This window comes from Neofelis nebulosa, chromosome 5 (assembly GCF_028018385.1).
Source record: "Neofelis nebulosa isolate mNeoNeb1 chromosome 5, mNeoNeb1.pri, whole genome shotgun sequence".
NCBI classification, from domain to species: Eukaryota; Metazoa; Chordata; class Mammalia; order Carnivora; family Felidae; genus Neofelis; species Neofelis nebulosa.
Window position 1 is genome coordinate 44590305 of NC_080786.1, and position 18469 is coordinate 44608773.

An 18469-nucleotide genomic window follows, 5' to 3' on the forward strand; every position below is an offset into this window, starting at 1 on the left:
ACTCTGGAGAACAGTATGGAGGTTCCTCAAAAAGTTAAAAATAGAACTAGACATTTACCCAAGCATATAAAAATACAGATTCAAAGAGGGTACATGCACCCTATGTTTATAGCAGCATTATCAACAATAGCCAAACTATGGAGAGAACCCAAATGTCCATCGACTGATGAATGGATAAAGAAGATGTGGTGTATATATATATACAATGGAATATCACTCAGCCATCAAAAAGAAATGAAGTCTTGCCATTGGCAGCAATGTAGATGGAGCAGCAACAGTATATTATGCTAAGTGAAAAAAGTCTGAGAAAAACAAATACCATATGATTTCACTCATATATAGAATTTAAGAAACAAAACAGATGAACATATGGGAGTGGGGAAGAGAGAGGGAAACAAACCATAAGAGATCCTTAAATATAGAGAACAACTGAGGGTTGATGGAGGGAGGTGGGTGGGCGATGGGCTTAGATGGATGATGGGTATTAAGGAGGGCATTTGTTATGATGAGCACTGGGTGTTATATGTAAGTGATGAATCACTGAATTCTACTCCTGAAACTAATATTATCCTGTATGTTAACGGACTAGAACTTAAATAAAATCATGAAAAAAGAATGTCCTCAATAGAATGCATTCTATTTGGGAGTGATAAGAGTCACAACAAATAATACTTTATTGAATTCTGTTATAGAGGCTGCAGTAATTGGATAAATTCGAAGATCAGAGACTGATGAGAATTGTAATGGGGAAGAAAGGTATAACACCCACTCTGCATGATGAGTCAGGGGTTCTGGTTGATAATAACACTCTAAATGGGTGTAACCTGACACCAGGTTTCACTAGCTTTGTGGAAGGATACAGGCTGGGAACGTGGCTTATCAGCATAAGATATATCTTAACTGAGAAGCCTTATGTTCATTCAGGTACAGCTTTTATACTCAACCAAGAGTGTACTGAATTGTGACAGACAAGCGTATGTGGGTGGGTATCAGAGCAGCATAGGAGAGTCTCCTATAGGAAAGGAACCCCTTTTTGTAACAGTCCGTGAGTAGCTTCCAGGTTTCTTTAAGGGTCATACTTGATTTCAAGAGAGATTACCCCTTGGGGAACGTTTTTGTTTTTGTGACAAGCTTTTATAATTAACAGTCTTTCCACTTGTCATTCTTTTCATCAGTTAGGAAGTCATTTTTACAGTAAGTAATGTTGTCTAGTAATACAATTTGACTTAACCCAGTAGTTTAGGTGCTACAAGATAGTATTGAAGGATTTAAACTTACTAACCTTTCTCTCCAGAAGATTTCTTGGAGATTTTTGTGATTATTTTTTTGTGTGTGTGATTTTTTTTTTTTGAAAATGTGTGTTAATAACTATGGATCTTTTTTTACAGAAACTGCATATATTTAAACAAAAATTTGCATATAATATCATAGGATTCATCATTTTCTCCTGAATTTTCCTTTGAAGGTAGATGATTGTATTTTAATTTCTGGCTAACACATGATTGTTATAGATGATATGTATATCACAAGATATAGAGCTGGTGACAGCAGAGTGCATTTTTTGAAATTGTGAGTTGATCAGAGCAAGGGTACTTGTGGGACTACAGGGAAATAAAAATGTTTAGTTGGACAGACTCTGAAAATTTTAGACTGTTTGCCACTTCTTCAACATTTACTTCTGTTGATTGCCTTCCTTCCCCCCACATTCATTTCAACATTCTTTTCTTTCTTAACTTTTGTGAAATCAGTCTCTTTCTTTGTTTTCCCTTTCTCTTGACCCTTAAATTTATATACTGTTTAGAGTTTTCTTTAGCCCTCTTCTTGATTTTCACTTTTGCGTTAAAATCACTTTAGTTATCACATATTTGTTGATGATACTACATCTCTCTGTGCCTTGGGTAGAGCTCCTGACTTCTATTTATTGCATTCTGTTTACATGCCCACCAGAATATTTCACAAACATTAATGGAAAAAAAACAGCCCCAGTTGTGCTCACCTCCACTAACTGTAGTTCTCCTTTGGTATTTCCTGTTTTGTCTATTGGCAGCACCACCCAAAAACTCTCTTCCTCCTGTATTCCACTGCTGTTAAGTCCTTATATGCGTTTTTATGTTTATTCCACAGAGTTGTCCTTTTAAGTCTTAAATAATTCTCCTTTTAAGTCCTAAATAATTCTCCTTTTACAGATGAAGCAACTTAGTCATTTTGTCTCAAAATCACACTGTTCGTATGTGTCAGTGCCTCAGCATAAACCTACGTCTATCAAATACTGGATCTCCTATTTCTTACCACAGTTAGAATACTACTACTCACTTCTGTGACTTTAATCTAAAAAAAATAAGAGTGTGCCTATGGAGTTTAACTACAAGAGTATTTATTGTAGAGTTTATAATAGTCAAAAATTTTTCTAACAATAGAGATTCTGTTTGATCCATTAGAGTGCATTCCATTAAATCCATTATAGTGCATTCACATGGAATGTCATGTGGTCATTATATATTGTTTTAAACCAGTAGTTCTCATTTTGTATAAACAAAGTCATGTGTGGAAACCCAGTGTATGAAATACAATTAAAAAAAAATGTCCTCAGGTACCCTCAGGAAACCCAGTGTATGAAATGTCCTCAGGAAACCCAGTGTATGAAATATAATTTTAAAAAAATGTCCTCAGGTACCATGATGGTGGATGGGGCCAGTCAGGTGCTCCTGGGCTCTGGCCTCACCATCTTGTCCCAGTTGCTCATGTAGGATATGAGCCTCTTTCTCCAATAGTAGGATGAAATATTTTTGGTTGGCAAGTACGTCGGCTTCCTGGTCTGTTTTGCTATGCTCAGCACATTGCAAACATCCATGGGAAGTGTAGGTTTTTCACAGGCTTAGCTCCAAGACTGTTCAGGAGTCCTTGGAACTGTGGTCCATGGTAAAATTTTGCAGCGTTACCAGGAATGTGACAAGGTTGACTATTTAGGCCCTGTAAATGTACAGAAAGAAGTCACACCCTCCAACCACTTTATCAAGGAGACAACTCGAAAGATGGTGGCTCATTCTGCTGCTACCCTCATCACACCTTCCATACGATTAGTCTGAGATTTATGGAACAATTCATTGGTAGAAAATCCAAGTACTATGGACTTCGTGACTCCATAGTAACCATCTATTGCAAAGAGGGCATCCTAGGACTTTTGCAGGTCTTATTCCTTGTCTCCTAGGTGATATCACTTATTTGTGGCTCTGTAACTCACTGGCCTACCTCATCAATAGCTATGCACTGGACAGTGGAGTTTCCACCAGGAGTGAAATGAAGAGTTATTCCCAAGCTGTCACAGGATTTTTTTGCCAGTATATTGACCTATCCCTCTGTGCTTGTCTTTAATCTTGTGGCTGTCAACAACTGTGCACTAGCTGGTGGGTATCCTTCCTACTCCCCAATATATACTTCTTGGATAGAGTGCTGGTGATGCTACAAAAAGACAGAAATATGAGCTGAGGAAATAGCTTGTTTTTTCCGGATGGTCCCCTGTAGGAAGACTTATTGTTGTAACCTGAGACTGTCAATTTGAAGATGTGGGGCAGGGACAGTGACATTTCTTTCTTTCTTTTTTTTTTTTTTTAAAGGGACTTTTTTTTTTTTAATGTTTATTTTTTATTTTTGAGAGACAGAGAGAGACAGCATGAGCGGGAGAGGGGCAAAGAGAGAGGGAGACACAGAACATGAAGCAGGCTCCAGGCTCTGAGCTGTCAGCACAGAGCCTGATGCCGGGCTTGAACTCACGAGCCGTGAGGTCATGACCGGAGCCGAAGTTGGATGCTTAACCAACTGAGCCACCCAGGCGCCCCAACAGTGACATTTCTATAGTCCCAGATGCACGGAGTAATGGGAGAGAATGTTGATTTGTATACAGTGTGGCTGCTTTTTAAATAGTCATTTGATCTTGGAAAAATTTTTGAAAAGTGTGGAAGCCCCAGAGGGTTTCCTGGACTGCTAGCTGCTTGGTTCTCCAGGGGATGCTATGGTACAGGGTTTGAAATTTTTAATTTTTTCAAGTACAGTTAATGAATTAGGAAAATATTCACAATATATGAAGTGAAAAGATTACAGTTAACAAAACAATGTGCACATATAGTATATTCCCAGTTTTGCTAAATATATATTTGAATGTACATATCACTAAAAGAATGGAAGGTTACACACCAAAATATGGATGCTAGTTATTCCTTAATTTGGTGATTATGAGTGATTTAAATTTTTTGCACATTTTCAACAATCAATAAGGGCTAGTTTTGTAAAGAGAGACAATAAAAACTCCAGAACGTGTTATTTTTCAAAACGTAATAAAAGCAAAAAGAAGTGTAACCAAACCCACTGCCTATTATTAAATACACACGTACATGTTCCCCCTCCCCTCTGTCTCTGCTGTCTCATATCCAGAGTAAAAGAAGGAAACAGTCCAGTGGCTATTGTGCCTTGAGCATTGGTTTGAAGTCCTTGAGTACCTGTGTTAAGCATAGGGTTAACCTTTTGAACATCAACTTGAATATCGGTGTTACTTTCAGTTGGCCTTTACAGTGTGGATTTATCTTTATTATTTATTTCTTTTTGCTTCTTTTGAGTATATTTTGTTCTTCTCTGAAGTTCTTGAGATGGAAGCTTAGATTATCAAAATGAATCCTTTCCTCTTTTACGAATGTATGCATTCAATGCTATAAATTTTCTCTCAGCGCTGCTTCAGCTGTGTCCCACAAACTTTAATATGTTGTATTTTCATTTTCATTCAATTCAATGCATTTTTTTACATTTTTCTTGAGGCTTTTTCTTTAGTCCATGGATTATTTAGAATTGTGTTGTTTAGTTTCCAAATGTTTAAAGATATTTTTCGTGGGGTAAAGTCCAGAGAAAACTAGATACAAGCTTTTAAGAGTCCTTTATCAATGGAGTCACGCAGGATATACTTAATTCCTCAGCGCTAAGTTATGACAACACATGTGAAATGCTCAGTACCCAGGGTTTATATTGGGCACTGTTCAGTGATTCAGTGCTCAGGGTTTCTATTGGGGACTGTCCTTGTAAGTACCCTCTACCTAGCATTCAAAATTTCAGATTATCAGAAAGAAAATGTGTTTTCAACATAACCACATTATTTGCAGAGTTCAGACACAATGAGACGTTCTTATCAGGAAATGATGGGAACCTTCCTGAAATAAGAAGGGCCAATTCTGCAAGCAGGTCTTTCTAATGATAGCAGCCTCAGGCCTGCTATGTTAACTCTTTTCTGCACAAAGGTATATTATAACATGTATTTCCTAAGAAACTAATAGCAACAAATCTATACTTTTTTTTTTTTTTTTTTTGAGAGAAAGAGAGACACAGAGACAGAGAGAGAGAGAGAGAGAGAGAGAGAACACACAAGCAGGGTAGAGGAGCATAGGGACAAAGCCCAACTTGGGGCCCGATCCCATGAGCCTGGGGTCATGAACTGAGTCAAAATCAAGAGTCGGATGCTCAACCGACTGAGCCACCCCAGCACCCCCAAATCTATACATTTTTAAAAAAGCTTTATTGACATATAATTAACATACCATAAGATTTACCCATTTAAAGTGAACAGCACACACACACAAAATAAAGTGAACAGCACAGTGATTTTTAGTATATTTATGGAGTTGTGTAACAATCACCATAATCTAATTTTAGAAAATTTTCTTCACCCCTAAAAGAAACCCCATACCCATGGGCAGTCATTCCCCATTCCTACTGCCCACCAAGTTCCCTTGGCTCCTACCTGCAGCCCCCCAGGCAATCCCTAATCCACTCTTTGTCTCTGTGGAACAGATCTATACATTTGACATGTTTCCAACTTCATTTCTTCTTTGATCTTAATGGTTTTGTAAGAAGGTAGTTCAAAAATTGTTCAGAGGCATTTCTCTTTCAGTGTGTGTCAAAGAGTCACATTGTTGATATAGAGCCTTATCAACAGTAATCATCATCAAAATTAGTATTACTTGAGTTAGTGGCATTTACTGAAATAATTCATTATTAAGGCCCTTGTCTCTGGGGTGCTCAGTCAATTGAGCATCTGATTCTTGGTTTCGGCTCAGGTCATGATCTCAGGGTCATGGGATTGAGTCCCTCATGAGGCTCCGTGCTGAGTGCGGAGCCTGCTTAAGATTCTGTCTCTCTGCCTCTCTCTTTCTCTCTCTCTGTCTCAAATAAAAATAAAATAAAAATAAAGGCCCTTGTCTTTGCAAACTTTGTTCTCACCTTTAAAAAAATATGTTCTACTGATCGTTGAGGCCTACCAAGAGAATTTTAATCTTATTACTTGGTTATTGTTTAGTCCTTTAATGGTATCTTTTTGCTGCAAGATAGCTAAGGACTCATAGAAAATTGGGTGAAGTTGGAAAAGGTAGCTGCACTATTGCCATTAGGATGTAGAGGGAAAAAGGTACATACATCGTTAGGAGGGACAGAGCAAAGCGTATTTATAATATATGGCTGGTTTTTCTCTTATATTCTCTAAAGTGGGTGCAATATGCAAGAATAAATAAAAAGTTAATTTGCATGTGAAATTATTAGTTATATTTAAATAATTATAAAAATTCTTTAAAATTGTAGGTGTGCCTGGGTGGCTCGGTCAGTTGAGTGTCTGACTCTTTTTTTTTTTTTTTAAATTTTTTTTTTTTTCAACGTTTTTTATTTATTTTGGGACAGAGAGAGACAGAGCATGAACAGGGGAGGTGCAGAGAGAGGGAGACACAGAATCGGAAACAGGCTCCAGGCTCCGAGCCATCAGCCCAGAGCCTGACGCGGGGCTCAAACTCACGGACCGCGAGATCGTGACCTGGCTGAAGTCGGACGCTTAACCGACTGCGCCACCCAGGCGCCCCGAGTGTCTGACTCTTGATTTTGGCTCCAGTCATAGTCTCATGGTTCCTGGGTTTGGGTCCCATGTTGGACTCTGTGCTTACAGGGTGGAGCCTGCTTGGGATTCTCTCTCTCTCCTTTCTCTGTCCCTCTCCTGCACATTTTTTTTAATAGACATTAAAAAAATAAAATTGTAAAAATTGTAAAGCAAAGGGATTTTTTTGTGGTTTTTAGTCATTATATTCATTGAAATCTAGTTCCCTTCCTAACTGAATTAGTAGACAAGCCGTACTACATACTGAGAACCATGGAAGGATATTTGTTTAGTGGTTAAAACACAGAACTTAGTTACCATGAGTTATGTGGTTATTGACTAACTTTGGGTGTGTACTTAAATGTCCAAATCTGTCTAAATTCTTATGCTTTTGAAATATGTTTAATTTTAATGTTAACACATTTGTAAGATTTTTTTGGACATCAGGAATTAACATATTAAGTGATTTGTTTTCAGGGACCAAGTACCAGAGCTCATCGTTACTTATTTGCTTATCTTCCAGGTGATTTTACAGCAAGATGCTGCTCTCCATCGGGATGCTCATGCTGTCAGCCACACAAGTCTATACCATTTTGACTGTCCAGCTCTTTGCATTCTTAAACCTACTACCTGTAGAAGCAGACATTTTAGCAGTAAGTACAGTAAGATTTATTCATGTTTAAAAACATCCCTTAAAGAAGAGCTTTTAAGAAGTCCTAAATGGTAAGATGTTTACCTATGAACATACAGGCACGTACACATGGTTTTTACTTGGAAGTGGAGGGCTTTACTCATGTTTTTATTGCTTAATATCTAACATAAAATCTCACATACAGTAAGTACTTGATAAATGTTGCTCTTGAGAGTGTGTGCATTTTCTTTTTTTTTTTTTTTAATTTTTTTTTTTAACGTTTATTTATTTTTGGGACAGAGAGAGACAGAGCATGAATGGGGGAGGGGCAGAGAGAGAGGGAGACACAGAATCGGAAGCAGGCTCCAGGCTCTGAGCCATCAGCCCAGAGCCTGCCGCGGGGCTCGAACTCACGGACCGCGAGATCGTGACCTGAGCTGAAGTCGGACGCTTAACCGACTGAGCCACCCAGGCGCCCCATAGAGTGTGTGCATTTTCAAGAGTGCTCTTGCACACATGAATCTACATGTTGTGTGTTTGTATAGAATCTTACTGTTTTTCTTGGTAATTAGCATAGCTCTAATGACTTTGATAACAATATTTTTTTAATTTTTAAATTATTTTTTAATTTTTTAAAATTAAATGTTTATTTATTTATTTTTGAGATAGGGTGAGAGAATCCCAAGCAGGCTCTACAGTGTGAGTGCAGAGCCCAGCATGGGGCTGAAACTCACAAACTGTGAGATCATGACCTGAGCCAAAATCAAGAGTCCGATGCTTAGCCGACAGAGCCACCCAGGCGCCCCTGATAACATCACTTTTTTTAATGTTTATTTATTTTTGAGAGACAGAGCCTGAGTCAGGGAGGGGCAGAGAGAGAGAGAGACAGAGACACGGTATCTGAAGCAGGCTCCAGGCCCCGAGCTGTCAGCACTGAGCCTGATGCGGGGCTTGAACTCAAGGACCATGAAATCATGACCTTAGCCAAAGTTAGATGCTTAACCAACTGAGCCACCCCGGTGCCCCAATATTAAAAAGCATTTTTTTAAATTTTGTTTATTTTTGAGAGAGAGAGACAGACAGACAGAATGTGAGCGAGGGAGGGCAGAGAGAGATGGACACACAATCTGAAGCAGGCTCCAGGCTTTGAGCTGTCAGCACAGAGCCTGACACAGGGCTCGAACTTACGAACCGTGAGTTCATGACCTGAGCCAAAGTCAGACACTTAACTGACTGAGCCACCCAGGCACCCCTTGATATTTTTAAAAATTATATAAGATGCTTATAGGAAATTTCAACCTCAGATTAATATTAATGAGAAGGGAAGCAGAATGATCTGATCTTTGATGGTAGATAGAAAAGTTTTTAGAAAAGAAGATTGCTCTTCAAAACCTTAGTATTTCTTTCTAGGTTGTTTTACTGTCCTCTGCACTGGGAAGTGTATATATTTCCTGTTTCTCATTTCTTTGAAGCCAGAAAAAGAACTAACTGTGTGTGTATGTATATATGTATGTCTACACATCTATACTCTAGGTGCTATGCTAAAGATTTATTATTTTAAATTTCTAGGTGCAAGTGATTTGCTTAATGACATTAGGTCACTCTAGAAGCAGAAGGGCCAGAATTGTTGCTGACCGAAGCTTGATGTGGTGCTCAGCCATGTTTCTGTATACTGTGGTACTTGTGGAAGTGTTGAGGATCATTGTGGAATTTGGGAGAGCCAGACTGGTTTCTGTGTCCCAACTTTTGAAGCATAGCAACTCAAATCCCTATGAGATTTCTCACTGTTACCCTCTTTAGTAAGGAACTGGTTGATTAGATTTTTCTGGAATAGTCTAGATGGAGTAGAAGTGGAACCTTGAAGGACTAGGAGTCCATTGATATGCAAATTTCCCTCTAACTTGGTCCCCAGAGTCCTTGGAATAGTCTTGGGATGACTTTTGAAGTGAAGTAGAAGATTTATGGACTGATAGGGAATGAAGTTCTCCATGTCTGGCTTTTCTCCTTTGATTTCTTTTATATTCTCCCCTCCCCTTCCTCTGTTTTTTGTAATATCTGCCACTCCTTTAACTTCCTTCTTTCCTTTTTACCTGAAGTGGATTGTTATTTTATGGTTTAGCTATGTGATGGGTTAAAGGAGCTTCAGTGGACTGCTCTGGGAACTTAACCAGCTGTGTGTTCTTAATCAAATTATTTAGCCACTGTAAGTGCTTCTGTTTCTTTATTTGTAAACTGGTATGTTGTAATGATGATTAGATAAGGTAAACTACTTAGAACAGTATCAGACACACAGTAAATGCTTTATCTTTTTTATCTTCATTATATAATCATTCTCCTCATCCTTCACTCACTTTCTCGAGCAGTATATGAGACAGCCCAAGGTGTTTGCTTTTTTGTTAATGAGAGACACAATAAAATATTAGGTATAGAAGAACAATTAGTGCTTGCCAGCAGTATTCCGTGTGTTTCAGGCAGGTAAATGTGAAATGTATGTTGATATCATCTAGGGAAGGAACCATCAGAATGGGACTTAAATCTGGTCATTATGCTGACACCAAAGGATAGAAGTCTGACCATGCAGAAATAGCTGGAGGGGAGTAGATTGTGAAGGCAGTAACTAGTAAAAAGAGGAACTAAATATCAAGGCAGAGGAACTAGATCAGTAACACAAGCATCGAAAGGAAATGAGTCAAGAGCAAGAAAATGTTAGCTTTTCCTTTTACGTGAATAAGAGCATCGTGAAATCTGAGTGGAGATTTAAAGAAGTTGGACATCAGATTGGTCCATTTTGGGCTGGTATTAGTATGCTCCTTTTGAAAAGATAAAATTCAGATGATTTTATTTTTGGTGGTTGAATTCTACCATTTGTTACTTCCCTGACAACAGTATTTGTCCAGCTCGTTAGAGTTCTAAGAGAATATGGAGATGCTACTATAGTGTGTTGCTGACTACTCAGTAAGTCCCCTAGATTGTGAGTACCTGGAAGGCAGAACTGTGTCTTACTATACTTTGTTTCTGGTGCCGAGTGAGAGTAATATGTAGTAGGAATTCGATAAATGTTTGAAGTGATTACTAACTTTCCTTGGAGATTTAATTTTTTCATATTTTCTTTTAATAACATTCCTTGGGACTTGATTTTTTAAAGTTTATTTGAGAGAGAGTGGGTGTGCGCTTGTGGGTGGGGAAGGGGGAGAGCGAGAGGGAGAGGGAGAGAGAGAGAGAGAGAGAGAGAGAGAGACAGAGAATCCCAAGCAGGCTTTGCACTAACAGGGCAGAGCCTGATGTGGGACTCCATCTCATGAACCGTGAGATCATGACCTGAGCCAAAATCAGGAGTCAGACACGTAATCGACTGAGCCACCTAGGCACCCTGATACTTTAAATGATTATTATTTCTGTTAGCAATTCATCTTCATCATCTTTTATCATATCTCTCTTCTTTGACCCAAAATGAAATGTGACGTTATGAATTATGTAGGTTTGTGTCTAGAAACATGGAGCTTTAGATTTGGCAGAGGCATTACACTTTAGAGATAACCAGATCGATGTGGACTATTCTCAGGTATATAGGCTACAAGTGACTTGTTAGCTTTGAGCTGTGCCATGATCTTACTGAAAAGTAGTACCTATCTTAATGTGGTTTCAGAGAGAGTCAAACAAGCCGATTTTGGTTTACTCCCAGTCTACCTTTTGATTCTGTTGTAGGGATTTATTTGTCAGAGAGAATTTACTTCTTGGTAGGTAGTTGTGAAGGTCAGTAGGCAGAGTAAGAGAGAAGCATCCAGTGGTTAGTGGTCTGAATGGATCAGATTATATAGCATGGTTGTTAAGAGCTCCTGCAACAGATTTGAAAACTGAATTGAAATCCAGTTCTGCCGCTCTGTAGTCGCATGACCTTGGACAAATAGCTTCATATCTCTTAAGTCTCCATTTACTTATGAAATGAGACTGTATGAGACACAGTGTGGGGCACTGAGTTAAGAGCCAGCACTCTGGGACCTAATTGCCTGGGTGAGAATCCTGGTTCTTCTAATTTACTAGAGCAAGTTCTTTTCTTTTGTTTAAATTAAATTTTATTTTATTTTTTAAGAGAGAATGAAAGCATGAGCGGTAGAGAGAATCAGAGGGAGAGAGAGAAAGAATCTAAAGTAGGCTCCACGCTCAGTGGCATGCTTGATCCCATGACCCTGGGATCATGCCCCAGCTCAAATCAAGAGTCAGACACTCAACCAACTAAGCCACCCAGGTGTCCCTAGAACAAATTTTTGTTAACATTTTGTGGCCAATCTGTAAAATGAGGATGGTAAAATAGTGGCCTACTTTATAAGGATTTTTTTTTCTTTTTTTTTTTTTTTAATGTTTATTTATTTTTGAGACAGAGAGAGACAAAGCATGAACGAGGGAGGGTCAGAGAGAGAGAGGGAGACACAGAATCTGAAGCGGGCCCCAGGCTCTGAGCTGTCAGCACAGAGCCCGACGCGGGGCTTGAACTCACGGACTGTGAGATCATGACCTGAGCCGAAGTTGGCCGCTTAACCGACTAAGCCACCCAGGCGCCCCTATAAGGATTTTTTAAGGATTAAATAAAGGAACACCTGTTAGGTGTTTAACATGATCTCCTAAATGCTCAATAATTGTTAACATTTGTAACTTTTTAAATTGAATTAAATCTGTTAAGCCTGCTGTTGAAGGAAAGAATTGGTTAAGGAAAAGATTTTTTTGAAAGAAGTGGATTCAAACTAATAAATGGCAGTAACTGGGGATGGAATTCCAGAGAGGAGTAACTTTATTTTCTTCAATTTTAACAGTGAGCGTTCTTTTTTTTTTTTTAATGTTTATTTATTTATATTGTGAGAGAGAGCGAGAGAGAGAGAAAGAGTATGCGAGTGCACATGCATGCACACAAGGAGGGGAGGGGCAGAGAAAGAGGGAGAGAGAGAATCTGAAGCAGGCTCTGCAGTGTTAGCTCAGAGCCTGACTCGGGCCTTGATCTCATGAACCACAAGATCATGACCTGAGCCGAAATGAAGTGTCAGACACTTAACTGACTGAGCCACACCCAGGCACCCCCACAGTGAGCATTTTTTAATTTCATGAGCAGCAGTCCACCCTCCAATACTAAAGTAAAGCACTTTTGTGCTAAAGATGTTTTTGTTTTGTTCATGATAGAAATATTGTTTTCTTTTTAAACAATGTGAGTATAAGAGGCAGTGTGGGACAATCCTTATTTTGCTGTTAAGGAAAGTCAAATGAATTTCAAAACGGATCTCACTCAATGACCAAACTTATTCCAAGTCCCATCAAGCTAGACATTTTATTTCTGAAATTTTAGCCAAAAGAGTGAAACTCCTTAATAATAGGAAGTGATAAGATAAAAAGCTTACTGCAGTTGTAGATTTTCCTTTCCTGAATTTAAAAGTACATTTTTCAAAACAGTACTACTTGCACACATTTGTGTTTTTTCTTTGGTCTATCTATATTGATGTAGATCAATTTCTTTATTTTACAGTAGTGTCTTTGGTCTTGGAAGAGTTAAGTGACTTTCTCAAGTTCAACACTTAAATCAATTGAAGAGAGGTTTCTTAAGAGATTAAAAGATACATGGTGGTAATGGATATAAAAGCCCTTTGTGACTGTAAAGCGCTTTGTGAACCATAGAGCACTCTGCAAATATGAATTCTTGTTACAGTAGGAAATTACCCTGAAACAGTGTTGGCTTCCAAGTATACTGCCAGGCTGACTATCCCAGCGGTAATGGATAGGTTCAGTGACCAAATACAGATGTTTGAATCACACATTTTATTGAATTAACTACAAACATACAACGAGAAGTACAGGTAGAAGATGGGTACGTTAAGACCCTCAGGATAAGATTCAAGCGAAATGCGAGAACCACACAGCTCAAATCCTGTATTAACCGTTATTAGCATACCCAGTCTGTCTTTATGCTACGTCAACTTTCTCTGGTGACGGTGTGGTCACCAGGACCTGAGTTGAGGGTGAGCAAGGGGAATTGACAGATGGAAGGTGTTCAGATCCAAAATTTGTTTGCTTTATTGAAGAGACTTGAGATATTTACATCTGAACATAGCTATAACTTGTTCTTACCCACAGAACTGTTTTTCTGCATGTCTCTGGCAGACGACACATTAGGCTAGAATGGGGATCACCAATGACTGATTGAGCAAAGCTCTCAGTCTGCATTTGTGACCTAATCCATGCTTTGTGAACATTTAAAGTTGGCTTGATCTGGGGCACCTAAGTGGCTCAGTTTAGCATCTGACTCTGGATTTCGTCTCAGATTATGATCCCAGAGTTGTGTGATCGAACCCTGCATTGGCCTCGGCACTCTGAGCATGGATCCTGCTTCTCTCTCTCTCCCTCTCTCTCTCTCTCTCCCCCCCTCCCTCCCTCTCCCTCTCTCCCTCCCTCTCCCTCTCCCTCTCCCTCTCCCCCCCCTCCTCTGCCTCCTCGCCTGCTTGCGAGTGTGTGCACGCTCTCTCAATAAATAAATAAATAAATAAATTCACAATAAAGTTTTGCTTGATCCTTTCGCACTGTCCTTTGCTGTCTATACATAACAATCTCACTTTGTTCCATCTTTTTTACCTATATTCAAAACAATGTGTTCTGTTTTTTTTTTTTTTTTCTATTTTTGGCCTACTGTTTACAGAAAGCTGTCTTAACTTCTAATACATCAGGTAAGCATTGCTTGTGTTTCAAAAGTTACTTGTTTACTATCTTTGCCTAGTTTCATCTATCTTCCTTGTTTCTGTGGTTTTCTCTATAGCAGATTCAACATTCTTAAATAATACAACAAACTCATTTAACAATCATCATTACTATTATCTTCTGCAATTATAGAGAAACCTTGCTTTGTTTTTCTCTGTTGTGGTAGAGAACTAATAAATATTGTAGTGTAGGAACCTATACCTATAAGGGTAGGCAAATTTTTTTTTAATTGTCAAATTAGCTAACATATAGTGTAGTCTTGGTTTCAGGAGTAGATTCCCATGATTCATCACTTACGTACAGCACCCAGTGCTCATCCCGACAAGTGCCCTCCTCAATGCCCAAAACCCATTTTTCTAGTCCCCCAACCCCCCACCCCCCACCCCCATCAATCCTTAGTTCTCTGTATTTAAAAGTCTCTTATAGTTTGCCTCCCTCTCTGTTTGTGTCTTACTTTTCCTTCCCTTCCCCTATGGTCTTCTGTTAAGTTTCTCAAATTCCACATATGAGTGAAAACATGTGGATCTTTTACAGATCTTTTACCTCTTTGATTAGGTTTATTCCTAAGTATTTTATGGTTCTTGGTGCAACTGTAAAAGGGGTCGATTCCTTGATATCTTTTTCTGTTGTTTCATTCTTGGTGTAAAGAAATACAACCGATTTCTGTATATTGATTTTATATTCTATGACTTCGCTGAATTCATGTATCAGTTCTAACAGTTTTTTTGGTGGAGTCTTGGGTTTTCCATGTAGAGTATCATGTCATCTGCGAAGAGTAAAAGTTTGACTTCTTTGCCAATTTGGATGCCTTTTATTTCATTTTACTGTCTGATTGCTGAGGTGGGACTTCCAACACTATTAAACAGCAGTGGTGAGAGTGGACATCCCTGTCGTGTTCTTGATCTAAGGGGGTAGCTCTCAGTTTTTCCCCGTTGAGGATGATATTAGCTATGGGCCTTTCATATATGGCTTTTATGATGTTAAGGTATGTTCCTTCTATCCTGACTTTCTTGAGGGTTTTTGTTAAGAAAGGATGCTGTATTTTGTCAAATGCTTTTTCTACATATATTGACAGGATCATGTGGTTCTTGTCCTTTCTTGTATTAATGTGATGTATCATGTTGATTGATATGTGAATACTGAACCAGCCCCACAGCCCAGGAATGAATCCCACTTGATTGTGATGAATAATTCTTTTAATACACTGTTGAATTTGATTTGCTAGTATCTTGTTGAGAATTTTTGCATCTATGTTTGTCAGGGATATTGGCCTGTAATTCTGTTTTTTAGTGGGGTCTTTGTCTGGTTTGGGAATCAAGGTAATGCTGGCTTCATAGAATGTGTCTGGAAGCTTTCCTTCCATTTCTATTTTTTTGCAAAAGCTTGAGAAGAATATGTATTAACTCTGCTTTAAATTTCTGGTAGAATTCCCCTGCTTTTGATAAGCAATTCAATTTCTTCACTGGTTATGCATTTGTTCAAATTTACTATTTATTCCCTTTTGAGTTTTGGTAGGGTATGGGTGTCTAGGAATTTGTCCATTTCTTCCAGATTGTCCAGTTTGTTGGCATATAATTTTTCGTAGTATTCTGTAATAATTGTATTTCTGTGGTGTTGGTTGTGATCTCTTCTCTTTCATTCATGATTTTATCTCTTTTGGTCCTCTGTCTCCTTTTTGAGAAGTCTGGCGAGGGGGTTATCAATTTTGTTTATTCTTTCAGAAAACCAGCTCTTAGATTCATTGATCTGTTCTCCTGGGTTGTTGTTTTTTTTTTGTTTGTTTGTTTGTTTTTGATTCTATATTGTTTATTTCTGCTCTAATCTTTATTAATTTCTCTTCTTCTGCTGGCTTTGGGCTTTCTTTGCTGTTGGCTTTCTAGTTTCTTTAGATTTGAGGTTAGGTTATGTATTTGGGACCTTTCTTGCTTCTTGAGATAGGCCTGAATTGCAATATATTTTCCTCTTAGGACTGCCTTTGCTGCATCCCAAAGGATTTGGACTGTCGTGTTTTCATTTTCATTTGCTTCCATATATTTTTAAATTTCTTCTTTAATTTCCTGGTTGACCCATTTATTCTTTAGTAGGATGTTCTTTAACCTCCCTATATATGGGAGCTTTCCAAATTTTTTCTTGTGGTTTATTTCAAGTTTCATAGAGTTGTGATCTGAAAATACGCATGGTATGATCTCAGTCCTTTTTTATTTGTTGAGGGCTGTTTTGTGACCCAGTATGTGATCTCTTTTGGAGAATGTTCCATGTGCATTCAAGAAGAATGTGTGTTCTGTTTTGTATAAAGAATTCTGAATGTATCTGTTAAGTCCATCTGGTCCAAAGTATCATTCAGAGCTGTTGTTTCCTTATTGATTTTCTGCCTAGATGATCTGTCCATTGTTGTAAGTGAAATATTAAAGTCCCCTATAATAATGATATTATTATCTATATACTTATTTATGTTTGTGATTAATTGATTTATATATTTGGTTGCTCTCGCATTGTGGGTATGAACGTTTACAATCGTTAGCTCTTCTTGATGGATAGATCCCTTAATTATGATATAATGCCCTTCTTCATCTCTTTTTACAGTCTTTGTCGTAAAATGTAGTTTGTTTGACATAAGTATGGCTACTCTGGCTTTCTTTCACCATCCAATAGCCTGATAGATGGTTCTCCATCCCCTCACTTTCAATCTGCAGGTGTCCTCAGGTGTAAAATACGTCTCTTGTAGTCTTGTAGGCAGCATATAGATGAATCTTATTTTTTGTTTTTGTTTTTGTTTTTTTAATCCATTCTGAAACCCTGTGTCTTTTGACTGGGTCATTTATTTATTCCATCTACATTCAAGTGATTATTGAAAGATATGAATTTAGTGTCATTGTGTTATCTATAGGTTTTGTGCATATGGTGATGTCTCTGGCCCTTTGTAGTTTTTGCTGCTTTACACTCACAGAGTCCCCCTTAGGATTTCCTGCAGGGCTGGTTCAGTGGTCATGAACTCCTTCAGTTTTTGTTTGTCTGGGAAAGGCTTTATCTCTCCTATTCTGAATGACAGCTTTGCTGGATAAAGGATTCTTGGCTGCATATTTCTCCTCTTCAGCACTTTGAATATTTCCTGCCACTCCCTTCTGGCCTGCCAAGTTTCAGTGGACATCTCTGCTACTACCCTTATGTGTCTACCTTGTAGGTTAAGGCCTGTCTGTCCCTAGCTGCTTTCAGAATTCTCTTTGCATTTTGTCAGTTTCACTCTGCTATGTCATGGTTTGACATGTTTTTGTTGATTTTGAAGGAAGTTCTCTGTGCCTCTTGGACTTAGATACCTGTTTCCTTTCCCAGATTAGGGAATTTCTGTTGTAATTTGTTCAGATAAACCTTCCGCCCCTTTGTCTCTCTCTTTTTCTGGAACTCCTATGATGAGGATATTGTTTTGTTTCATTGAATCACTTAGAGCTCTAATTCTCCCTTCATGGTCTAGTAATTTCCTTTCCCTCTTTTTTTCAGCTTCATCATTTTCTAGAATTTTATCTTCTATTTCACCTATTCTCTCCTCTGCTTCTTCCATCCTTGTTGTTACTGCATCTAGTTTATTTGCATCTCATTTACAGCATTTCTTAATTCATCATGACTATTAGGTCTTTGATCTCTGCAGCAATAGATTCTAAGCTGTCCTCTATGCTTTTTTTCAAGCCCAGCTAACTATTAGTCTTATGACTGTTATTCTAAATTCTTGTTCAGATATATTGTTTATATCTGTTTTGAGCATTCTCTGGCTGTCATTTCTTCCTGAAATTTCTTTTGAGGAGAATTCTTCTGGTTTGTCATTTTGTCGTTTACATTTTGATAGCTTGTTGTATGACTTGCACCTGCGAGTACTACTATATTAAAAAGAAGTCATACCCTGTCCAGGGCCTGGCACTTTGGGTAGCCCTCTGTTGTTGTGTATTTGGCTGCTCTATCCCACTGCTCTTAGTAGTGGATCATTTGGACCTTCTACCAGGTGTGCTTTGATTTGTTCATTGAAGTAACCTTGAAAAAAAGGAAAGGTTGGGGGGGGTGGTTGGTGAACCTTATCCCAAACAAAGAGGAAAATGAAAGGGGTGGATTAAAAAAAAAAAAAAAAAAAAAAAAGGCCAGGCAGAGAATCAAAGAAACTAACTATAAGGCTTAATCCAGAGAGAGAGGAAAAATAAAGAAGGAGATACAGAAAAGGTGTAAAG

At 38.3% G+C, this 18469-nt stretch overlaps 1 protein-coding gene and 1 pseudogene across 4 annotated transcripts in view; both read left to right on the plus strand.

Moving 5' to 3' along the window:
- RNF13 (ring finger protein 13) overlaps positions 1 to 18469 on the plus strand; it is a 159236-nt gene that overhangs the window by 19543 nt on the left and 121224 nt on the right. For 3 of the 4 annotated variants that reach the window (XM_058730196.1, XM_058730195.1, XM_058730198.1), the window contains exon 2: positions 7419 to 7548. In XM_058730196.1, the coding sequence (XP_058586179.1) occupies positions 7435 to 7548 (114 nt within the window). In that variant the 5' untranslated portion in view covers positions 7419 to 7434. Of the gene's footprint in view, positions 1 to 1388; positions 1466 to 7418; positions 7549 to 18469 lie in introns of all 4 variants that reach the window. The other variant, XM_058730197.1, reaches the window with a different exon arrangement.
- Positions 2156 to 5313, plus strand: LOC131512006 (mitochondrial carrier homolog 2-like; annotated as a pseudogene).